Consider the following 20,882-nt stretch of genomic DNA (forward strand, 5'->3'; position numbering starts at 1 on the left):
AATTACACAGCTAGGGCTGTTCCCTGTGGAAGTCTGCAGCCACACCAGACACAATGATAAGTAAAAACAGAACGAAAAGCACAACTTTAGAGGCAGGCAGCATCAGTACACAGTATGCTTTACCTGCCAAATACTCATTTCTGAAAGGTAGAGTATTGAACAGAGGTTCCACTCTCATGATTTATCTTTAAATGATCCTGTAAGACTGCCCCGTACATATTAGTAACAACTACTAAAAACTGGATTATTTAATATGGTCCTACACGTGCTCCACACTGCCATAAGGTATTTGAGATGTATCCCCTTGCCATGCATCTAGTCAAAAACTCCCAGTAAGAGTTACAGGATGATAAACCCCTACTCACAGAAGCAAGAAATTAATAGCTCCTGGGATACTGCTCGCTTCAGGAAAACAGTCAGCCTAACTTGAGAGTGGCAGCAGGATTTATTCACCCCTTTTAAACAAGGTGAGCAGGTTTCAGCCAACAAGACTGCTAAACAGACTGAGCAGTATGCATTTTAAAAAGCTTGCTTCTTAGGCCAGGAAGCTCTCTACACTGTCTTCTGCTTCACCAAATAACTAAGAAGCACGAACAAAAAAGCTGCTGTCATAGCCACTCAGGCAATAAAGGGTTCAGTAGCAGTAGATGATACCAACATAGCTGCACTACATCAATGTATTTCTTCCTTGTCCTACAGTGCAATTAAGACACATTTAAATAAACATGCCCATGCCATTTATTTCTCAGAAACAAAAGGTCAAATTATCTTCTGAGAACTTTCTTGGTTTGATGAGCAAACAACTGCTGGTAGAATACTCCAAATGGAAGATGTTTCCATGACCGTGGCAAATACTGCATAGGCTGGTTTTGGACACTTGAAGCCTGGTGCAGAATCCCATCTTGTTACCTCCCAAAGGCAGTCTTGTGCACCGGTCAGACCTTCAACAAAGGCTGTAAGTGTGCTTTAGGAGAACTTCCCTGCCTGAGGTGGTGGGCCAAGGAAGCCCCCTGCTTGCTTGGTGGCAGCCCGGGAAGGAGCAAGTCCAAGCATCTTCTGGATGTTCTGCAAAAACAGGAAAAGAGGAGCATGACAATATCAGACCATGATGAGGGAAACAAAAAGGAAGAAATTCCAACTCTGCTTACAAGCACAACCTTCCTACTAGTTTCAACAGATTCAGTTTCTCACCCACATAGCCCTACCACTCTGGCTCCCATATATTGGGCCTCTATCCCTATGAATTCAAAAAGGCTTAGCACACAGCCAGACAACCATCCACAACAGCTACAGTTAGAGCTGGGCCACTCTCACCCCCCTCAACAAAAGCCATCTGATCATTAAATCTGCGTTTTGGTTGAGGAATCTTTTCCACCTCCAGCTACACACCACACAGCCAGCTGGCAGGTACCTCATTAATGTCTTTGCACACAGGTCAATTTAAAAATCAACCTACAATAGCTATCTTTGCAATTTAACTGCAGTGCACGCACAGGAGCGGGTTCCTAACATCTGTTCACAGGCAGAACCAAAGTAGCCCTCTGTTTTCACAAGTTCCAAAAGCCACTGTTGATGGCAGCCATCAGAGCCTGAGGGTCTGCAAGCTGGCGAGGAAGACTCTCTCCTAATGCAGCTGGAATTTGGGTCAGCAACATGGCAACCAGGGTGTGTGCCAAGTTCAAGTCAGGAGCTTAGGCACAGAATTAACTGAATGCTAGTGATGCAGACAGAACAATGGTTTGGTGGAGACATGCAGTGTAACAGGACATATGTAGCAAAACCCCAAAACTGACTATTGAGATGACCTCATCTGCATTTGAGCAGGGTGTTTCAGTGCAAAACAACAAAGAATTAAGTAGCAGAGCCAGACGTTAGCTAAAACATACAGCAGAATATTTAAATTTGATGTTTTTCTTGATTTTTCTGAAATTCAAATTTTGCAGTAGTGCAACTACAGTTTCATCCTTCAGTGTAAATAACTACAGCTCAAGAGGCTGCTCATTAAAATGTGCTAGCAAAACAGGGATGTCTGATGCAAGGAAAAGAAAACAACAGTGTCCTACTCTTGTCACCCGCCGAGTCCTGGCTATCAAGGCAACAAAAGGAGGAAGAAGGATTCTCTTCAAACCTGAATGTCCTCTCCAAAATAAATGTCAGGATAGGTCAGATAGCAAGGTCAGAGTTGACCATTTTGGTCATGGTAAGAGAACAAAATTAAAAAAAAAAAAAAAAAAAAAAAAAAGGCAGACAGAGCTTCATAATTCCACAGTAGCTAAACTAAAAAATTTAAAAAATGGGGAATCATTCCAGGTGGAGACTACGGAAAGAAAGGTTTCAGCCCATATGCAAGCATTAAAGTAAGGGAAGGGAACACTTGAAAAGGAATCATATCAGGTTTAGTCCATGGCCTACATAAATCAGCCACTGGTTGATATTCAGCAACTGAATGAGAGAATTTACTGTGGGAGGCTCCTTCACGCAGGTCCCCTTCTCAATGCGTCCCGAGTCAGGAGACAGACAGAAAGGAGAAAACCAAGAGCAGCCAAGGGACAGATTCAGCAACACCAGAGGGTGCTGCAGAGTCAGTAGGAGGCAGGATCAGGCTCTTCCCAGCTTTGTACTGGCTCACCACGGAGCACAGAGATCCTAACGGAGCATCCATGGAAGCAAGTAAGCATGCACTGTCTCCTCCCTATTCCTTTAAGTATCAAGGGAAGAGAACTATGGTGCTAAAGTTCACTCCATCTGCTCGGGCAGTTCCAAGAGAGTGTTGACAACGTGTCTGTATGTGGATTCAAGACTACAGTCACCCTCCAGTATTACCCTTCCACAGCAGTCCCCTCCTTGCTGTGGAAGGCAGCTAGCCTTCTGCACTAGCTGCAAAGCAAGTTTTGTTGGACAGCAATCCTGAAATCTACACAGCTGGAAACACCAGGGCTGGAGCAAGGCCCAACAGAAACCTGTCCTGTCTCTTGTGGGCCACGTTGCACAAGGAAGTCCACAGAGTCTACTTCTGACATGAACAAGAGCATCACCTTCAGGAGCAGGGAGGATAGACCGTAAGACTTGAGGACCTAAATTCCACATCTGAGCTCTTCTGACCTTTCCTCAAATGACTGCAGGAAGGACAGGAGCTGCTTCTGCTTTTGTCTTCAAACCCTGAAGGGACCTCAAAGACAAGGCAGTGAGTAGCTCCCTGCCCCCTTGTGGGAAAGTGCACTCCTGGCAGCAGGGATAATTGCTGGCTCCCCTTCCCACTGGGAACATATTTCAGAGAGAAGCAGCCTAATCTACAGTTCAGGCGTGTGTGAAAAGGAAGTGAAGACCAGCAAACGCCTGAGGAACAGCAGCATATTCCTCTTCACAAACAGCACAGGTGAAGGCTGGGAGCCCAGAAACAGGAGCAGGGACAGAGGATGTAACCCTGACAATTAAGCCTCCCACCCAGCCCAGCGGCACTTTTCCCAGCTGAAACCCAACAGCTCAAGGACCCTTGGAAGGCCTCTCCCAGCAACCCTCCTCTCTCCAAACAGGAAGGCAGGAGGAACTAGGGGACAGGATTTACGTGCCAGGGAGAGCTGGGAACAGCGCAAAGGAAGTTACTCACTGTGAGTTGACTATTTTGGGAGATGCTGGCGAGGTCACAAGCAACAAGCTTCCCAGTCAGTGTTTGAAGAGTTTATCACCCCCACATGCCTGAGGACCACATGAAGAGACTGCCTAATGCTGCTACTGCCCATCCCACTAATGTCAGTTTAATCACTGTCCAGCTAGTCTCCCCACCCTCACATACCTACCCCCCTGCACTTCCCTCCAGGTCACTTTTTTCACACACACAAGTTCCTCTACTTGTAAGCTCCACAGGGACAACTCTCTCCCGTCTATGATCCCTTCACAGGCAGCTCCAGGATTTAAGGGAAGGCTGAGGGCAGTATGGTCTCCTTAGTATTTGTTCACAACCTGTTCCCTGATTTTTGGTACAACTCCACTCCTCCTCTTGTATCAGCAGCATCAAGTCAGACAGCAACCCTCACATCAGTTCTCCTCCCCTGGGCTAACAGCTGCTTTGAAGCCAACCTGGTGAGATTTCCCCTTCTGCACACACTGAAACACAAAGGGTCACCAAGCTTTCACCTCCAAGGTCATAGAAAGCAAGTCTTTGGCATGTTTTAAGCCCTTAATTACTTTCTTCCCCTCTCCCCTGGCCTCTAGCAGCCCTTCAAATTCCTCTTTGCAATGCTGTTATCACCCAAGTTCTTTCAAATAGCAGTATAGCCAAGAGCAGGATGCCAGCAATCACAGCTTCAGTTCCTAGCATTTGCACAAGTTAATGTGGCTGGTCTCTGCCCTTCCCTCCACATAGTGAGGAGGAAGAAACTGAGCTGCCCAACAGCTGGAGAACTGCAGGTATAGTTAACCACAACCACATAGATAAGGCAGCACTATGAAGACTGCAATCTTAACAGTTCAGAGCAAAACCACTCTTCTCCAAAGCAATAAGGTATCTTCCATCCTCCACAGGGCCATCAGCATGAACTCTCAAGCACAAGGGCAATTTTTTTTCCAGAATTTCTCTTGAAAGCCCAACTCACTGCAAATAGCTCAGCATTTCTGCCCAGAACCAGACTGGACCACCACTCAGTTCACGCTGTCTACTGATTTCACCATAAAAAACATCAGGAAATGCCCAAGACTAGAACTAACCACAGGAATTGTATTTTTTGATAAAAAAAAAAAATCCGTGGGGGATTTTTCAGTAAGGGAGTTCCCCAGTCAACACAATGGGTGCAGAAAATCTTGCTGACAGTGTTAGTTTTGTATAATAATCTGCAACATCGGAAAGAAGGGACTTTCCATGTAACAGGTGAATAATACAGACAGCACCAGCCAAGATTGCCTGAAGGAATAGCATCAGACCACAGCATCCCAGGTATTCTGGAAGATGATCCTTAGAGGTTTTTTAGAGACCTTTTAAGGTCTCATTTCTTTCAAAGCAGCAAACACTGTTCCTGTAACCAGGAAGCGAAACAAGATCTATCTTGCAGTAAACACAATGAGGAATGAGGAAGCCCCTGGCCTTTGGTACTCTGAAGATGGCCCTGCACAGACTGAGGGGTGTGCTAGGTGGCCTCCAGGTGACAATTCAACACAATTTATTCTACAATTCATTATCTGCTTTTGCACAGGATCAGACACAGATCCATTTCAACACAGGCACTCAATGCAGAGGGCTACAGAGAACTCTATTCACTAGCATGCACTTCATGGCTAAAGGAACTCGCTATCATGAAGCCGCTTCATCAAGCTCATCCAAATTTCTGACAGCAGCTGGCATCGCTTCCCTTTGCTGATCTGCTTTAAGTTGTTCTAAGTCCCTTGGCACTCTCTAAGGAAAAGCAACAAGTCAAGGAGAAAAGCAGCAAGAATTCAGGAAGAAAATTGAACAAAAAGGAAATACAAATACAGAAGAACAGATAATTTCCAGCTAGTTGCACTTGCATTCATCCAGCCCTCAAAGTCTATTAATTTATCCCCAGCACTCTCTGGAGAAATTTGGAAAACAAATTAAAGACTCCTGGTTGCACTGAGAAGGCTCACTTGTCCTCACCGGCCATTCTGCCACTTAAGCTGCTAGTGAACCTTCCCGAACAAGCGCTTCCCTCTTCCTTGCTGGTGCTTCTCTTTTCAAAAGATAAGACTAGCCAGCTTTGCCAGAGAGCTGTGTGTAGCCTACTCCTGGCTTACCACACCAGACCCCCTTTCTGTGTCACAACCCCAGCACTGGGAGAGTCTTGACACCAAAAGCAAAGCTCTTAAGACCCTGAAAAAAAAAGATCACGCAGTCAGTAAAAACAGGAAGGACAAACCCAAAAGAACAGGTTTAACTCTTTCCTTGCTTTTCTAGCAACTTTATGGACTCATTGAACCTTTATAGAGCCTCAAGCCATGAAGGAAGCCTCCCTTAAAGATGCTACACTTCTCTTTTCTCATATTACTGTAAAAGTCATAATTACTAAGAAGCAGTACTTAGACTGGCTTCTGATGGAGACAATCTCTTGGTATGTCACACTGCAAAGTTCAGACACATGCATGAGGAAGGAACCCATTTCTGCCAACTCTGTCCTAGCACCCTGGTGCAAATCTCCAGTCAAGTCTTCCATGTCAGTCCAGGATAGTGGCTGATCCCAACCTAGAATTGCTTTGAATACGAAGCATAGGAATGAAGGCAAACACAGAAACCAGAAACCACACACATATCAAAGATTATACATGCAAAACTGGACAGCAGTAAGAGACTCCTCTTTATGGATGGAGATGTGCTTTCCCTGCTCCAGGCATGCAAGAAACACTGAAACGTACTCACCTGTCTGATTGACATTGTGCAGAGAATGTAGAGGAAGATGAAGGAGCAGTCAGTGTAATCCTCACCCAGAAGATTGCGGTGGGAGAGACCTTGGATGTATGAGAGGGGAATAAATGGAAGCTTTGCCACCACTCGACCATCAAATCTGGAAACGAAAGCACTGGATCACAACTGGGGACAGTAAAAGAGTCTTTGGCTGTAGAAAGAACAAGTGAAGTGAGCATCTTTAACAGGCCACCAGAGCAGGTAAGATCACATGGGAGGCTAAAAAGCCAGGCTGTCTTCTCTAGCCCACCTCTATATACAATAGACCAAGGCAACTTAATACACCTCTCTCAAATCCCTCCAGAGCCCATCATCCACAGGGTAAGCAGGCTTCCCTCAAAACAGTTTTGCCATAGTCAAAGTGTTCATAGTGATTTAAGTTATCAGCTGGACAAGCTGTTGGTTCATAAACTGCAAAACACCAGCCATGGTTTTATTGGTGCATTTTATTCAAAAGTCAAATTTAGCAGATCACTTCTCAGAACACAGTCAGCACTTGACTAAAAGATGGATCACTCTCACCCTGCCGTACTGCAGTTACCACAAGAAGGTGGACTCTGTGCTTTAGGTGAAAAAGCATTTTTTAAGCAGAGCATAAACCAAAGACACCTTTCCTTTCCGAGAGCAGCTATGCCTCTTGGCAGAAGACAGCCATCAAAAGAATGCTTTTTAATACCAACAGTCTCCTCTGCATTAGCTCTGAAGACAAAGGCAGTGCAGAGGCAGGACGACACCACATATTCCAAGCAGTCTGTCCTGCTCCTGGAACCCCTCCAGGTCCACATTCCAGGGCATCAGGCAGAGTGTGAATTCTGGCCAGTTTGCAAAGATTTCTCCCAACCCCGACAGTCGATCCAATCTTTTGAAGTAAGTCTGTATGATGCCTCATCAGCATGTGTATATTTGGATGTTATTTTCTCTGCATGTGCTGATTTTCTAACAGGTGTTTCTTGTTTCAAGAGATCCTAAATGAGCCTTCTTTCCTGTGGAGATGCATTCACACAGCTACAGCTCAAACACACACCAATTTTGTTTACATCTCACAGGCAGTTTGGCAAAAGAGCTAGGAACGGATGTTTATCTCCTTGTAACATCCCCCAGTGGCTTAAAATTCTGCGTTATTCCTGCTGTGAGAATGACAAGTACTTCAGCAGTAGCACCCCAAGGTACCTGCTTTTAATTCCAGCAGGTTTTCACAGTTATGAAGGGGTATTGAAACACACAACTCCTAGAGTAAGACAAGAGAACTGACTGCATTAAAAAGTTTTTGACAAGAGAAAATAGAGACACACAGAAGCTAATCTCTCTCCCAGGAAAAGTCCCATCTGCTTGGAGGCCACCACTGCTACAGAACTCACTGTCCTAGTACGCCTTTTAAGCCACAAGAGTCATTCAAATGCTCATCTTCAGCACAGCATTCTGCTCTTTGGGTTTAAAACAGCCTTCCAGCATGGTCCACCCTGCTGCCCCATTACTACTGACACTCTAAGAGAGAGAGTCATCACAGTAAATTCCATTTTGGCTAAGCTGGCACTTGGCAAAGGTAAGGTGCCCAGCCACAGAGTAGCAGCACCTGCACAGTACTTGTCCAAAGGGCAGCACATCATGCTAATTCCATGCAATTCCTGTTCCTTTTGTTCCCCAGAGCAACAAACTCATTCAAGAACAGGAAAGGCAAGCAAATGAGGCTATAGCCACTGCAGGTGTCAGCCACTCTTTTCCTTCTTCTCCTACCACACCCACAGTGCCTCCACGGATGACCTGGCAGCAGCAGTTCCCCAGAGGGAAGCTAAGAGCCTCTGAATTCATAACTGAAGTACTCTCCTCCTGAGACAAGCAGCTGCTCTCTGTTATGTCAAGAGGATGACAATGTATCAGTGAGAACCAGCTCCATCAAACCACTCTATCGGCTTCAGACAGTGCAGGTGCAACCCACCAAAGCTGCCATCCAGACACACACACACTAGCTACCTTGTACTGAGACCAGAGGCAAAAATTTATCTAGCCCCAGAGGCCAGACAGCCAAATCTTTACATTTGAGTTCAACAGCCTCAGCTATTAGCAAGAAAGAGATTTCAACTTGAATTAAGAGCAAGCTCTCTGGATAATCCTGCTGTTCAAGTCCAGGTTTCCTCTAAAGAAAGAGCCAGTTAAAGGAAAGATAGGCCCAAAAGCAAAGCTTCGCAACAACTCTGTGTCTGGTAGCATGGTCTCTGCAGGCAGGAATCCTCAAAAGAGGAACAAGACAAGTAAACTTGGTGGTTTTAAAGGAGAAGAAGCTAATAAACTGTTTTTTTAGGTTAATATCTATGGAAGCAGGTGCCTCACAGGATTTAACCAAAATCAGTTCTTCCTAAAGCTATTAATGAACTTCCAGTCCTGTAACACTTGTCAGTCACAGTATACTATGAACTGCCTCTTCCCACTTTAACAAAGTGGGCAGAGTAAGGTGGGTTGTGGGGGTTTAAGTTTACTTTTCAGTTTGTTTTAGGGGCAGAGGTGGTGGTGGTTGTATTGTACCCAAATAGCTAGGCTAGCACTTAAAGGCCTCAGGTGAAGCACTATAAATCTCCCCCACCCCAGACGCTATGTGGCTGGGCACATGACTCACAATGCACCTCCATCCCGACTCAGGGCTGCAGTGAAATGAGACATCAATGACTCAAGATTGTAGCCAAATTTTAAAGTCCTTCGGTGCAGTGCTCCTCTGCTCAGCTTCACAGCATTCCAGAAAATGCTACATGCTGAACTCTAAGCTGAATAAGTAAGAATCCACACAGTGGCACTTCTGTTATTATGTTGCCCCTATTTGCAATTTATCCTCCCACAGATCTGCAGTAAAACAACAATTGACTGTCTCCTGGGGACTGCCAGCAACAGAGGCCAAAGGTTTTGGTGCCCAAGAACGCAAATTCCTGTTTGCAGGACAAGTATAATGCCCAGCTATTAAGCAGCCTCCCAAAGGTTATACCAACCATATTCATGCCATGTTCAGATTTAACAGCCAATGAGAAGTTCACATTTCAAGATTGAATCAAGTTTTGGAAGTCAAGCACAGGCTTTCATTTTTGCATATCTGAAACAAAGCTGCCTATAACCATGCAAATCAGTCTGTGCTTTATTTGTAGTTTTGTTTTTTTTTTTTTGAAACTAGACCTCTCCCAGGTAATTTTTAAAGCAAAAGGAAGATTCAAGCCCATGCCTGGGCCTGTTAGTATCTTGACTCTGATCACCTTTAGGGCAACAACAAACTCTGCAATTACAGCTCATTTCTAAGGGCAAGGGAGCTGACCAAGTTTTGCTTGCACGAGCATTCTTTGGTCACAGCAAAGCCAAAGAAGCTGAAGATTGTAGCTGCCTGCCTGACATCTACCAAACTCGCCCCAATAGAGATGTTCCCATGCAGGAAGGATGTTAAGAGTTGTGTCTAGACTGAATGCAATTTATTCAATTTGATTACATTCAGCATGCAGTGTTCCCTCTTGAGCAGAACACACGTATGGTGACCAAACTGCATCTTCATATCAACTATTGATTCATTTTTAACAGATTAGTTATTGTTCTTGGACGGACTCTTGTCACTGTAACACTTCAGATGATAAAAGGAAGGCAGAGAATACATTCACCATGAGAATTTAAGAAAAATCCGTAAAGTTGATACTTACATGGAGTTAAACATTCCCATCAAGGCAGTGAAGCAGAAGCCAATGGCAAACATGGATTTCATCCGAACCTGCAAGCAGAAAGGTCAGAGATAATCAAAACAGGCCTATGCTGAGGGTTTATGAGCTCACACCCTTAAGAACAGGCTTTGTACAGCATCACTGGAGTCTGGAAGACAAAAAGGTGACCCAGAAGGCCAGAGGGATTGCAAAAGTGACCAGAGAATTCCCAAAGAGAAGTCTGGTCAACAGCTGGGTACAAAGGCAGCCACAGAGTGGACCACTGATGTGACAAACTGATGTCGGGCAAGGCAGGAGAGAAGCTCTAGAAGTGTCCTGTTACCTTCCACAGGTTGGGTTTTCTTTCCTTAAGCTGGTACAACCAATCAGCAGGAGATATTACAAAGACAGAACTTACACGAAGTCAGACAAATTAATTCTACTTTAAAGACATCATGGAGATGGAAATAGCTAAGGCTGGGCATGAGATGAGGCAGTAACTACTGGAGAACTCTGTGGCTCATACTGAGATCTGCAGCTAGTGGAATAATCCAGAAAGACCTTTCAAGAGGAAAACTTGCTGTCTGCCAACCAAAGTCTTTGTTGAAAAGCAGATGGAAATCTTCAGCAGTCAGGAACTGGCTTTAATTTTCTTACCATTGACAAGTCCCTGTTGTTATTCTTCAGTTTCTCTTCTTGTCTCTCTGGAAAGACAAAAACAATAACAGTTATAACCAGTTATAACAACCTAGAAGCCAAAGTGTTTTCATTTCCAGGAAGACTTAACCTTCTTGGCTTTCCAAACAAATAAACCACTTCCAAAATCAACTCCAGCTCTCTATGCCAGACAGTAGAAAGTGAAAAAACTGTACATAGCCAACTGCTGCTCCACCACAGCAACATGCAGCACAGCAGGCACAAAAGAGGAGGCGGCTAGAATCACACGTTCAGCACTTTTGAAAGAAATGCACAGAATGTCAAATTTGCCAACTCAACCAACTAACATAGTAGCATGAACAATGTTGCCAGAAAAGAGAGACAGCGCCTCTATGTCACACTTTCCAAAGGGAGCAGTCTCAATTTGCTGCACATCGGGCTCACCAGTATAAATACATTATCTCCAAAATGAAATCCTTATTTATATATCAGTAGGGATGCTGAAACTGTATACAGAGCTGGGAGCCACACCTCAGCAACACTAATATCCTGCTGGTCTTGGTAATAAGTTTCAGACCCTTGTCACACCTAGAAGATTCCCCAAAGAGGAAAATATTTCCTACATGAATTCCCAGTAACGCACATATAACTATGCTTTGCAGTGAATACTTTAAAATACTCCTTTGGAAATTCAGCTTGTCCTTAAGTCACCACAAGCCTCAAAGATGCGCAGTTTTCTGAGAAGGCATTTTTCATAACCCCCAATGGAGAATTCTCTGGCCTTGAGCATTATCCATCATCTGCCACCCTTCTTGCCCCACATCCCCACTGTTCTTTGTCCACTGTGCTCCTCTCAGACTGGGGATCCAGAGGGGCAGCCAAGACTTGGAAGCAACACCTAGATGAAGTATGTGGACAATGAAGAAATATCCAGAGAACAGTATTAAAAAAAGAGAGGGGGGGATGCAGGAGGACTGCCAAGGGCTATCCAGCATGCAATTTGTCCAGTGGATCCCTGCTGGAGTTTCAGTACAAGAGGCCCACAGCACAGAAGCTCAACAGTTACCTTCCAAGCTGCTGCTAAACCCAGGGACTCAGAGTAACTTATGAAAAGCCATAACACCACCCTTATCCAATTTCTTACAATCCTCACTGCTGCTTTCGATTGCTCCTAACTACAAGCCATCCACTCTGGCAGGAACTTCCCAGATACCTGCTTCCTGACCCAGGTGGAGCGTTTCGTTCTGGGACATTTCAGCAACCTCAGGCCAGCTCTTTAGGCATCACATTTGGCACAAATACTTGTTTTTTCCCTCTGCTACATAACTAACCATCTATTTAGATGGGCTAAAGGTTACACAAGGATAAAGAATTCAGCCCTTACCCCCTCAATATACCTGACCTGTTTCTCAGCCGTTTCTAAAGAACAAACAGGCTCCAGGTGTTCTACCACCTTGCATAAATGGTCTGTTCCTGCCCAAGTCTTCACTATACAGCTGAATGGAGGCAGACACAAAGAGGACTGGGTCAACAAGCAGCACCCTGGAGTCCAAAATAGTCTTTATTCTACTCATTGGAACATAAACCATGGGACATTGGGATACAGCAGTAATATCATTTGCCAGCACTGGTTTTTTATTTTTGTTTTGCTGTCTACCCAGCACTCATGTGGACTTCTGGGAACATCACTGTCTTTTCTTCTAGGGGCACATGGACACAGAAAGCAGTAGCAAAGTTTAAGCTAACAAACAGACTCCTTAAGCTGAAATGAGAGAAGGCTACACAGTGATGTTAAAGGTGTCCTGTTCCAGCAGTGTGAAAGGTGACTCAGACACAATGTAACTGAAGTTGGTTCACTTTACACTTGAAATAAGAAGTTTGATAAGCAACACCAAATTACACCTTCCCATGCAACTTTCACCCCATCTCCTTGTGCACATGCATGATTCATCCCTTATGTAACCAAGTAATCTCTTACGCATACCTCCCGCTTTATGATGTGCACAAAACAGGTGGCAACTGAGGCAGGTCCATACCACAGCTGTAACTTACCTGTAAAGCCTCAGCTTTCTTTTTTTCTTTTTAAACTGGAATGGTAGAATTTAAAGGAACTCCAGCTCAAGTAAGTTTGCCATTACAACAATGCTACACCTTGCAGAATGATTCGACATCCAGTAATTACTGGAATCAGAGACTTCAAAAGCAAACAGCTGTGAGTCATTTTCTGGATGTCCAACTTGACATTTAGGGCCTGATTTTTCAGAAACACTAAGAATTCAGCTTTGCCTGAAAACAAATGAAACACTGAAGTTATGCAGCACTTGGAAAAAAAAATTAAAAAATCAGTATCTTAGGCTTGTCCAGCAAGCATCACAGCAAACAAAATCAGTGGTCATTTCCTAAGTTCTGTTCTTAGTCCCTTTGTGCTTTGTTTTTCATTTGCAAAACAAGATTATTTCAGTGTATAAAAAAATTGGTGGAACATCTGAATTCTTCAGCTTCTCCTGTTTATTAGTTTAGTCCAAGCACAAGTAAAATATTCACTGCTATGTACATAGCTTGGATGGTGCCCTGCAAAAAAGTCATTGCCATGCATTCAAAAGTGCCCATATATAACAACAGCATGCAACATTAAAAAGTTGTCTTATCCACCAAGTAGCATTCATTCCACACAGGTCAAGATTAAGAACTGAAAATGCGCAAGAGGAAGAATTTTGGCTCCTGTCCCTTCAGGAGTCCAACGATAACAGGTTTTATACCTAGGAAGAACTGTTTGAAGATATGTTTATAATTATTCCCATGCTTTGTACAGATCAAATGACTAATCCAGCTACCTGGTGTTACAAAGGAATGAGGAAACCAACTCCCAGGAGCTCTCAGAAGTGTTCCTGCCACGATTTCTGTAATAATTTAACTGAGCTTTGCTGCACGTTTTACTAGAGTCCAGCAGATAACAATTTTCTAAAGCTTACATCCATTAAACATCTACCATGTTGTTTTGCATACTTCAGTACTTTAAATAGTTTTGAAAGGAAGGAAAGGATAATCACTTCCATAAGTTTCTCAACTTTCCCCCATTCTTGGGGCACCACACTTGTTTCGCAGTCTTACCTATTTTCTTCTTCTGCTGTCGGCCTGCTGATTCAGTTATCGTTTCCTTCTTCTTTTCCACTGCCAAGTAAAAAGAAAGATATTCCATCATTTCTGCATAGGGATATCACTACTGCTTTTCCACATACCAAACAAAGCATTTTACTCCTTTAGTGAGCAGGGGCACAAAGGGAAGCTAGGTATGACTAAGAACATACTCAGAATCAACAAGTTATAAACCACCAAGGCTGACTTCACCGAACACTTAAAAATAACGAAAAAAAATTCAAAACCCTGGATAAGATATCAGACTATTTAAAGAGTTAATTTTAAACTCTGTCAAGAGCCCATTACATTGTTAACTGAGCAGTCTGGGGACAGTTTTGGCTCAAATGACCCTTGCTGATTTGTCATTAGTACTAGACAGTACTTTTGATTCAGCAAGTGTAATGAAAAGCGCTTTGTGGCAAGCTCTGCTCCCGATTATCTGCAGTGGGAAGCAGAATACAGGAAAGCCTGTGTTCTCGTACATCCCTTCTTCACAGGCAGGCATTCTCAGGGGAAATGCTGTCCAAGCAGTCGGCCACAGCCTCTCCATTCTTCAATTAATTAGTACTGAAACATTTCCAATATTTTAAAGTAGGAGCCTAAGCTCAAAGTTACGAAAACCCCAGATCAGACACTCACCAAGCATCTGCAAACTACTACTGCAGCAAAAAAAAAAGCCTAACATAAAGCTAGCATAGTGAACTTAACACAGTAAACGGGCTGCTCATCTGCAAGTGCTCTTCTGCTGACAGCAAGAGCTTTTCCAGGAAGTAAGAGACATTTTAATTTAAAACCTATAACAGAAGTACTCAAGAAGTGAAGATTATAAAGCTTGACTATGGTCTAACAACAGATAGCAGCCCTTTTTTACTCCAAACTCTACATACCAGTACTATATCTATTCTACCAACAGACCTGGCTCCTTGTTAGCTCACAGAATCAGCTTAGAGACTTGAGCGTTAGGACTTCTCTCATATGAAGTACTAGCTCAGCACAGCTCTTCTAGCCTTGATTTCAAAGCACAGGTGAAATAAAGACAGACAGCCTTCCAAGTCACACAAGGATTTGTAGTGCTTCCTTATGAAACACCTAAGATAAGTGAGTCACAACTGCTAAGAAAACCACACTAGCCCAAACAGGGTACCTGAACATCATCTCTTCCATGGTAATGTAGCAAGACAACTGTTTTCTCCAACAAACAAGCATCTCTCTGACAGGGAAGGCTAGTACAAAGGGAAAAAACAGGGAAGTCTGCTCAGAGAGAATGCTGGAGGGAGGTGCCAGATGACACAAGACACCCACAGAATGCTCTCTCCATAAGCCTCCTTAAGCCAGGTCCAACCAACTAGGGGATCCTGATCACTCCATCCAAACCCTAGTGCTCAGTCCCATGACCCCCAACTCTAAACCCAGCTGGGGAATCCTGACCCTCTTCAGGCTCACCTTGTGCTCCCAGCCCGAAGAAAGGGTCTCCTCTAGACCCCAGTTTCATCCTAGACAGCACCACTAAGCCTTATGCCAACCTCAAGGAACTTTACAACTCTAATTCCCTTATGGTTCAAGCAGAACAAGTAAACATCAGGCAGTCTGGCAAGCCTGTCTGTGAGAACAGACATTACAACATAGCAGCAATTCTAGAGACAGCCTTCAGCCTCACAAATTCACCACTAGAGTTACCCCATAACACTTACTATAACCTCTGCAGCAGCCTCAAACAAATGCTGTGCCTCGCAATAGAAAGAAGAGGTGAAACTAAGGACTGTGAGTAACAATGTCTGCTCCAGCACACTACTTGGCCCATCTGGTTTTGCAAATCCTAAGGACTGCTAGGACTCTCAGGAGAGAGCCTAAAGATCTCAAATGTGTTTTTTCCTGTTTCAGATGTGTTAGATAACAGTCGAAAGGTGTGGCTCAAGTGGTCTACTTTGCAAGTTGTCTGTAAACCATCAGGTCAGCCAGCTGTTCTTAGCACAGGAGGTGGGAAAAAAAAGCAAAGCTGAATTTTTAGTGACTCCTTATTCAGTTTTATTTTTTTTGCTGTTGTTGGGGGTGGGAAATCAAACAAGGAGGTTAGAAACTAATTGAGATGCATGAACCTCACATCTTCCCCTTCACAGATTATAGCCTAGATACCAGGAGAGCTATAGAAACAAACAGCATTAAACTCTTACAGCAATCATTAAGCCCCAGAGATTAAGCTCTGCTAACTGCTTTTGGAGTTCCACAGCTCAAACACATTAGGACGTTAACTCTTAATTTTTCAGCTGGGTTTCAACTACTTCTCCAGCTTGCTCTTCTGGGGCCAGTTCTACCCTATACATTTTTGTGAGCCACGTGGGACTAAAGTGTGGGATTAAAGTGAGGCCAGCAGAGTCATAATCCCCATCTGATACTGCTGTGATGACAAAAGTCCCTAATTTAGAAGCTGTGACACAAGAACGACTATACTTCAACTCTTTGCTTTATTTTGCCCAGGGGAAGGCTGGAATAAGCCAGACTGGAAAAAGCATGCTTTGATAATATTGGTCTCTCATGCACCAAGAGTGCTGACATCATGATGAAATATTTTTAAGGTAAAACTAGTCCAGGTTTGGCCACAGTTGTCATGTGCTGTCTCTTACTGCTGCAGCTTGTGCAGGTACATACAGCTGAGCTTGAAAGATCAGCTGAATTGCTCCGCTGCCCCTTGGCTTCTGGTACAGACAGGTTCATCTGAACTCTCCGTGCTCAGACCTTCCCACTTACCATTCCTCTTGCTATCTGATGCATACCTTCTGACTGCTCACCCTCAGCTCCCTTTTCCCTTCCTCACTCATTCTTTGTTCAAGCCCTCCCAGGCCTCTCATGGAAGTAACCTGGGACATTTTTCCCCACTTCAGCAATTCTATTTGCACCCAGTTTACACTAGTATGATTTATTTTTATATCAGATGACAGCTCATACCTTTGTCTTTATTCACCCCACCACCATTAATCATCACTTTTAATCTTTACATAGAATGCTTTCCTCTCATGGTATTCATTTTTCAGCCCTAGTTCTTTCTTACTACAGTTCTCAGATTCTCCCCTGCCCTTAAAAAGCAGAAACTGCATCATTGAACATTTCAGGCATCTAAAAGAATCTACGTATACAGACACCAGCTACTCGCGTTCAGAAAAAAAGAGATGCCAGTACTGATCTCTTACTCCCTTCTGTCCTCCATTAAGAGGAGGAGCAATTCAGACAATGCGATAGGTCCTTGTACTCACCTTCCCTCTAGCTAAAGAGAAGAATAAAGGACAGAAATAAGTCCTCTCAGTACAGATTTGCATAACATGTAAAATCAGGTTCCTATGAAATCCAAGCTGAAGAAAGCTCTCTCCCTCAGCAGAGGAGACAGCTGGAATTTCTCAGATCACAGAGTCTACTCAATTTGACACCTGCTAAAGCAGGGTGTAACAGGAGCAGCAGGACACATTCGCTGATGTCTGAAGAATACTTACATTTCTTGCTCTGTTTTTCCACTTCAGCCTTTAATCTCTTGTATTTGTCTGTTCGGTATACCAGCACCCAAGTTATACCTGAAACAAAGACTCAGTAAGTAAGTAGATAAGTAAAGAGCTCTTGCAACAGGGATACAAGTTAGCAAGTACACATGCAAAAAATACACCTCGTGTCTACAAAACCACATTACAATACAGCAAAGGTACCACAAAGCACCAGCAAGCTATATCATCACTTCCCTTCAAATCCTCTTCTCAAGTTCCATATAGTAATGGTGCCCATAAAAGACATATTTAGAAGTTACCAGCTATCTTACTGAGCACGGCTATTTTGTGGGACTCATTCAGTTCCTTCTTGCTCATATTTACCAGCTGTTGCTCACCTTAAAACCAGGAGTTGATTAAGGCAATAAACAACCTTGTGTTCTGCATTTTCACAGCACCTAATTAAGGCTTGAAGAATAATTCCCACTCCTACCAGGACCTGCCCATTACTAGTGTCACACTTTGAAAAAGGAAATAGAAATATTAGGCTAGAAGAGACCTCAAGAGATTCTCCACTTTAAATCCCCGCCCTCAAACATGATCAAAACGAGTCATGCCACAAGTACAGGACCGCTGATTTGTGAACAGTTTAATCTTGAGCTCCTACACAAAGGTTCCCCTGCCCCCCCCCTTTTTTTTTTGCTTTGGTTTGACAATGGGGTTGTGCTGCCGAGTCCCACCCTTCTGAGGTCAACACAGGTTTGTGCTGTGAAAGGCAACGGATCTGTATACCATCTAAGCCCAAGTGCAATGCAGTAGGGCCCCTGAAAAGCAAGTACCATATTCCATCTAGGACTCTCCCTGCCCTTGAATGCCCAAAGATGGTGTCTTGCAGCTCTGGGATGAAGGAGATTTGGGGATATAGCTCAGCACCAGGAAAAAGGAACAGCCTCTGACTTTGACTACCCCAAAAGGTATCTATACAACCCCCCCTTAAAAAGCTGCACCTATTTCAAGACCTTACCATGTAAAAAGCCTTTTCAAGCAACCTAAGTCACCATCATTGCAAGCTGAGACGATTTCTTCACATCCTTCCTGGAACAGCTACAGAAAAACCACCAGTGTCCCCTTTCAGGCACACTGAAAACAGCCCATCCTCCCACAGCAGTTCTACCTCTAGAGGAAACAAACCCAGTTCCCACCACTTTGCACCACAGGTCAGTTTTGTCCAGGAGTTATTTGCTACTGTCCTCTGGGGTGCCTATACCGGCCTGCAAGCACCAGGCCCGGGGTGGCCCCGAGTAACTGAACCCCGTTCCAGCCGTCGCTGCCCCGCTTCTCCTCCGCCACACGCTCTCCCGCCATTCCGCCCACCCTCCCCAGTGACCCTAACCCCGCCCCTCACCCCGCTCCCTCCCAGCGTTCAGCAGCGACGCGGCACAGGCGAGGAGCAGCAGCAGCTTCCTGCAGCCCCCTCCTCGTGTCTCCCGCGGGCGGCACCACCGGGCCAGGTCCCTCCCTCGGCCCCAGCCGGGACAGGCCCACAGGCCGCCACGAGGGCCCGGCACTCACCCTCGGCCAGCAGCGCGGTACACACGGAGATGAAGACGATAAGGAGAGTGTCGGCAAACATGGTGCTCATGGCGGCGTCACCACCCCACCCCCCCCCCCGACCCCAATAACGCCACCGCGCTCCCGGAACTAGATCCCGCTACCCGGAAGCTGCCGGGAAGCAGAGTCGCCTAGCAACGGCCGGAAGCGAGAGGCCGCACTTCCGGGAGACGACGCCGGCCAATGGCCGCGGCGCTGGGAGAGAAGCGGCGGGAAGAGCGAGGGGCGGGGAAAGCGCGAGCAGGCGCTGCTCTGATTGGGCGAAGCGGCTGCCAGTGCTGGCACGGGGGAGCGCGGCTTCGGGCCGCCGCGCGGCCTGTCATGGCGGCGGGGATGTGCGGGCACGGCGCTCCGTGGGGAGCGGGACCGCCCCCAGGCGCCGGCCCTGCGACCCGGGCGGCCCGTCCTCCTGCCCCAACACCCCCGAGTCCCGCACACCTGGGACTGGTGATGCCCAGGCCCTGCGCAGGGCCCGCGGTGGGGTTCCTGCTGCCAGCGCCACCCTCCCCACCTCTTGCCAGGCCGTGGTGTCCCGCAGGGCTGCCCCTGAGCCGCTCCGAGGCCCTTTCCGGGGGAAGACGCACGAAGCTTTGGCTTTTGTTGAACATACCCCTAGCAGTCATGAAGGGGTTGGCTGGAAGCAGCCTTCCTGGTTTCTAAAATTGTGCCCTGGGTTGATTTGCCAATGGCATGAATACCCTGTTAGCGCAGAGCGGCAGGAGGCATTTTCTGGGATCAAATGTTGCCTGCCCTTTAGCAGGATTTGTTGCGCTCCTCGTATGGCCAGCAGCAGAGTGCTGCGTTCCATGGTTCACGGGGCTGGAAGCAGGGAAGTCAGGCTTGCATTGCTCTGTGTGTGTAACATACTCGCGGATGGGATGAGGCAAGAACGCTAACGAGGACAGTGAAATGATGGCAAGGATTTAGCAGAGAGACTTAATTGACTTTTATTGAGGCTCTGGCAATTAGACCTGGAGCAACAGAACTAGACCAATCCACAAGTTGTAATGGGGTAAGGAGACCTAGAAAGCAGAAATACAGAAAAGGAAACAGGGCAGGCAGGGAAGGGCAGGTTTATGTCTGTCCTTACATAACGGAGGAGTTTGCCATCAGCGAAGAGCAATGCACTGTGGCATTACATGTGCAGAGCTAAGTGAAAAATAGGGGAGGTAAAAAGCCCTGCCATTGCCCTGAAGTTAAACCCTCCATCCAGGAGAGCGACAAAACCACAGTTCAGAGAAGGCAGTGCAAGTAATAAGTGTGGGTGCGAGATCAGACAGCAAACAAATCCTCCGGAACCTGGTGACATTTGCATATAAGAAAAGATGAAAGCCACGTGTGTGTGCCAGTGGCTATGCAATGAGTCAGGCGTCACTGAAAGTTGCAGCTAAGCACCCCCAGTGTCCCAAGGAAAGTCCCAGCACTGCCTCTGGACACAGCAAGCTTTCAGCCACATTGGAGGAGAACTGAGAGCAGAACCTGGCCATAAGCAATGGGAGTCCAGTGTGGGAGCAAGAGCCATCAGGGAGACAGGAATGAAATTAAGGATAGCTATTTCAGTTTAGCGTAAGCAGCAAGAAGATACTGACAGCTGATAATGTGGCAGGACCCATGATAATATTTTGTGCCCTGCTGTGTGCCACCTCATGCACTTGGCTGTGCTATATGCTGTCCTCCGTCCTCGCTCCCTCTCTTTAGAGGTCCCTGGCTTTCCAGGCTGTGAGATGTATTGGTGTCAATCAAGGCATTTGGAACTATTTGGAAATAGTTTCTCTTATACCACTATGGGAAATGATTCACAAGGTATCAGTTACTGATACTGGGCATGGTCTTTCACAGAACACTTGCACAGCAGAAACCAGGCCAGGAGAAGACGGTCAGTGACATGAACCTCTTTCCTCTCTAATATCTGTGCTTTGAACTGGAGGTAGAGGTGAC

At 45.5% G+C, this 20,882-nt stretch overlaps 1 protein-coding gene across 1 annotated transcript; it reads right to left on the bottom strand.

The window, feature by feature from the left end:
• Positions 1–720: 720 nt before the first annotated feature.
• TMCO1 (transmembrane and coiled-coil domains 1) lies at positions 721–19,080 on the bottom strand. Its single transcript, XM_080407479.1, has 7 exons — positions 18,906–19,080; positions 17,349–17,426; positions 13,840–13,899; positions 10,729–10,775; positions 10,075–10,142; positions 6,365–6,509; positions 721–1,065 (listed from the first exon to the last, which is right to left on the bottom strand). The coding sequence occupies exons 1-7, from the start codon at positions 18,973–18,975 to the stop codon at positions 967–969; spliced, it is 567 nt and encodes a 188-aa protein (XP_080263605.1). The 5' UTR covers positions 18,976–19,080; the 3' UTR covers positions 721–966.
• Between the last annotated feature and the right edge of the window lie 1,802 nt (positions 19,081–20,882).

This window comes from Falco punctatus (assembly GCF_963210335.1).
Source record: "Falco punctatus genome assembly, chromosome: 11".
In the NCBI taxonomy this organism is placed as follows: domain Eukaryota; kingdom Metazoa; phylum Chordata; class Aves; order Falconiformes; family Falconidae; genus Falco; species Falco punctatus.

Coding starts and splice junctions, on each gene's coding strand:
- TMCO1 (XM_080407479.1), bottom strand. CDS start 18,975: ATGAGCACCATGTTTGCCGACACTCTCCTTATCGTCTTCATCTCCGTG. Junction 17,427..18,905: donor TACCGCGCTGCTGGCCGAGG/GTGAGTGCCGGG, acceptor TCTTTGTTTCAG/GTATAACTTGGGTGCTGGTA. Junction 1,066..6,364: donor GCACAATGTCAATCAGACAG/GTGAGTACGTTT, acceptor CTGTTTTTGCAG/AACATCCAGAAGATGCTTGG.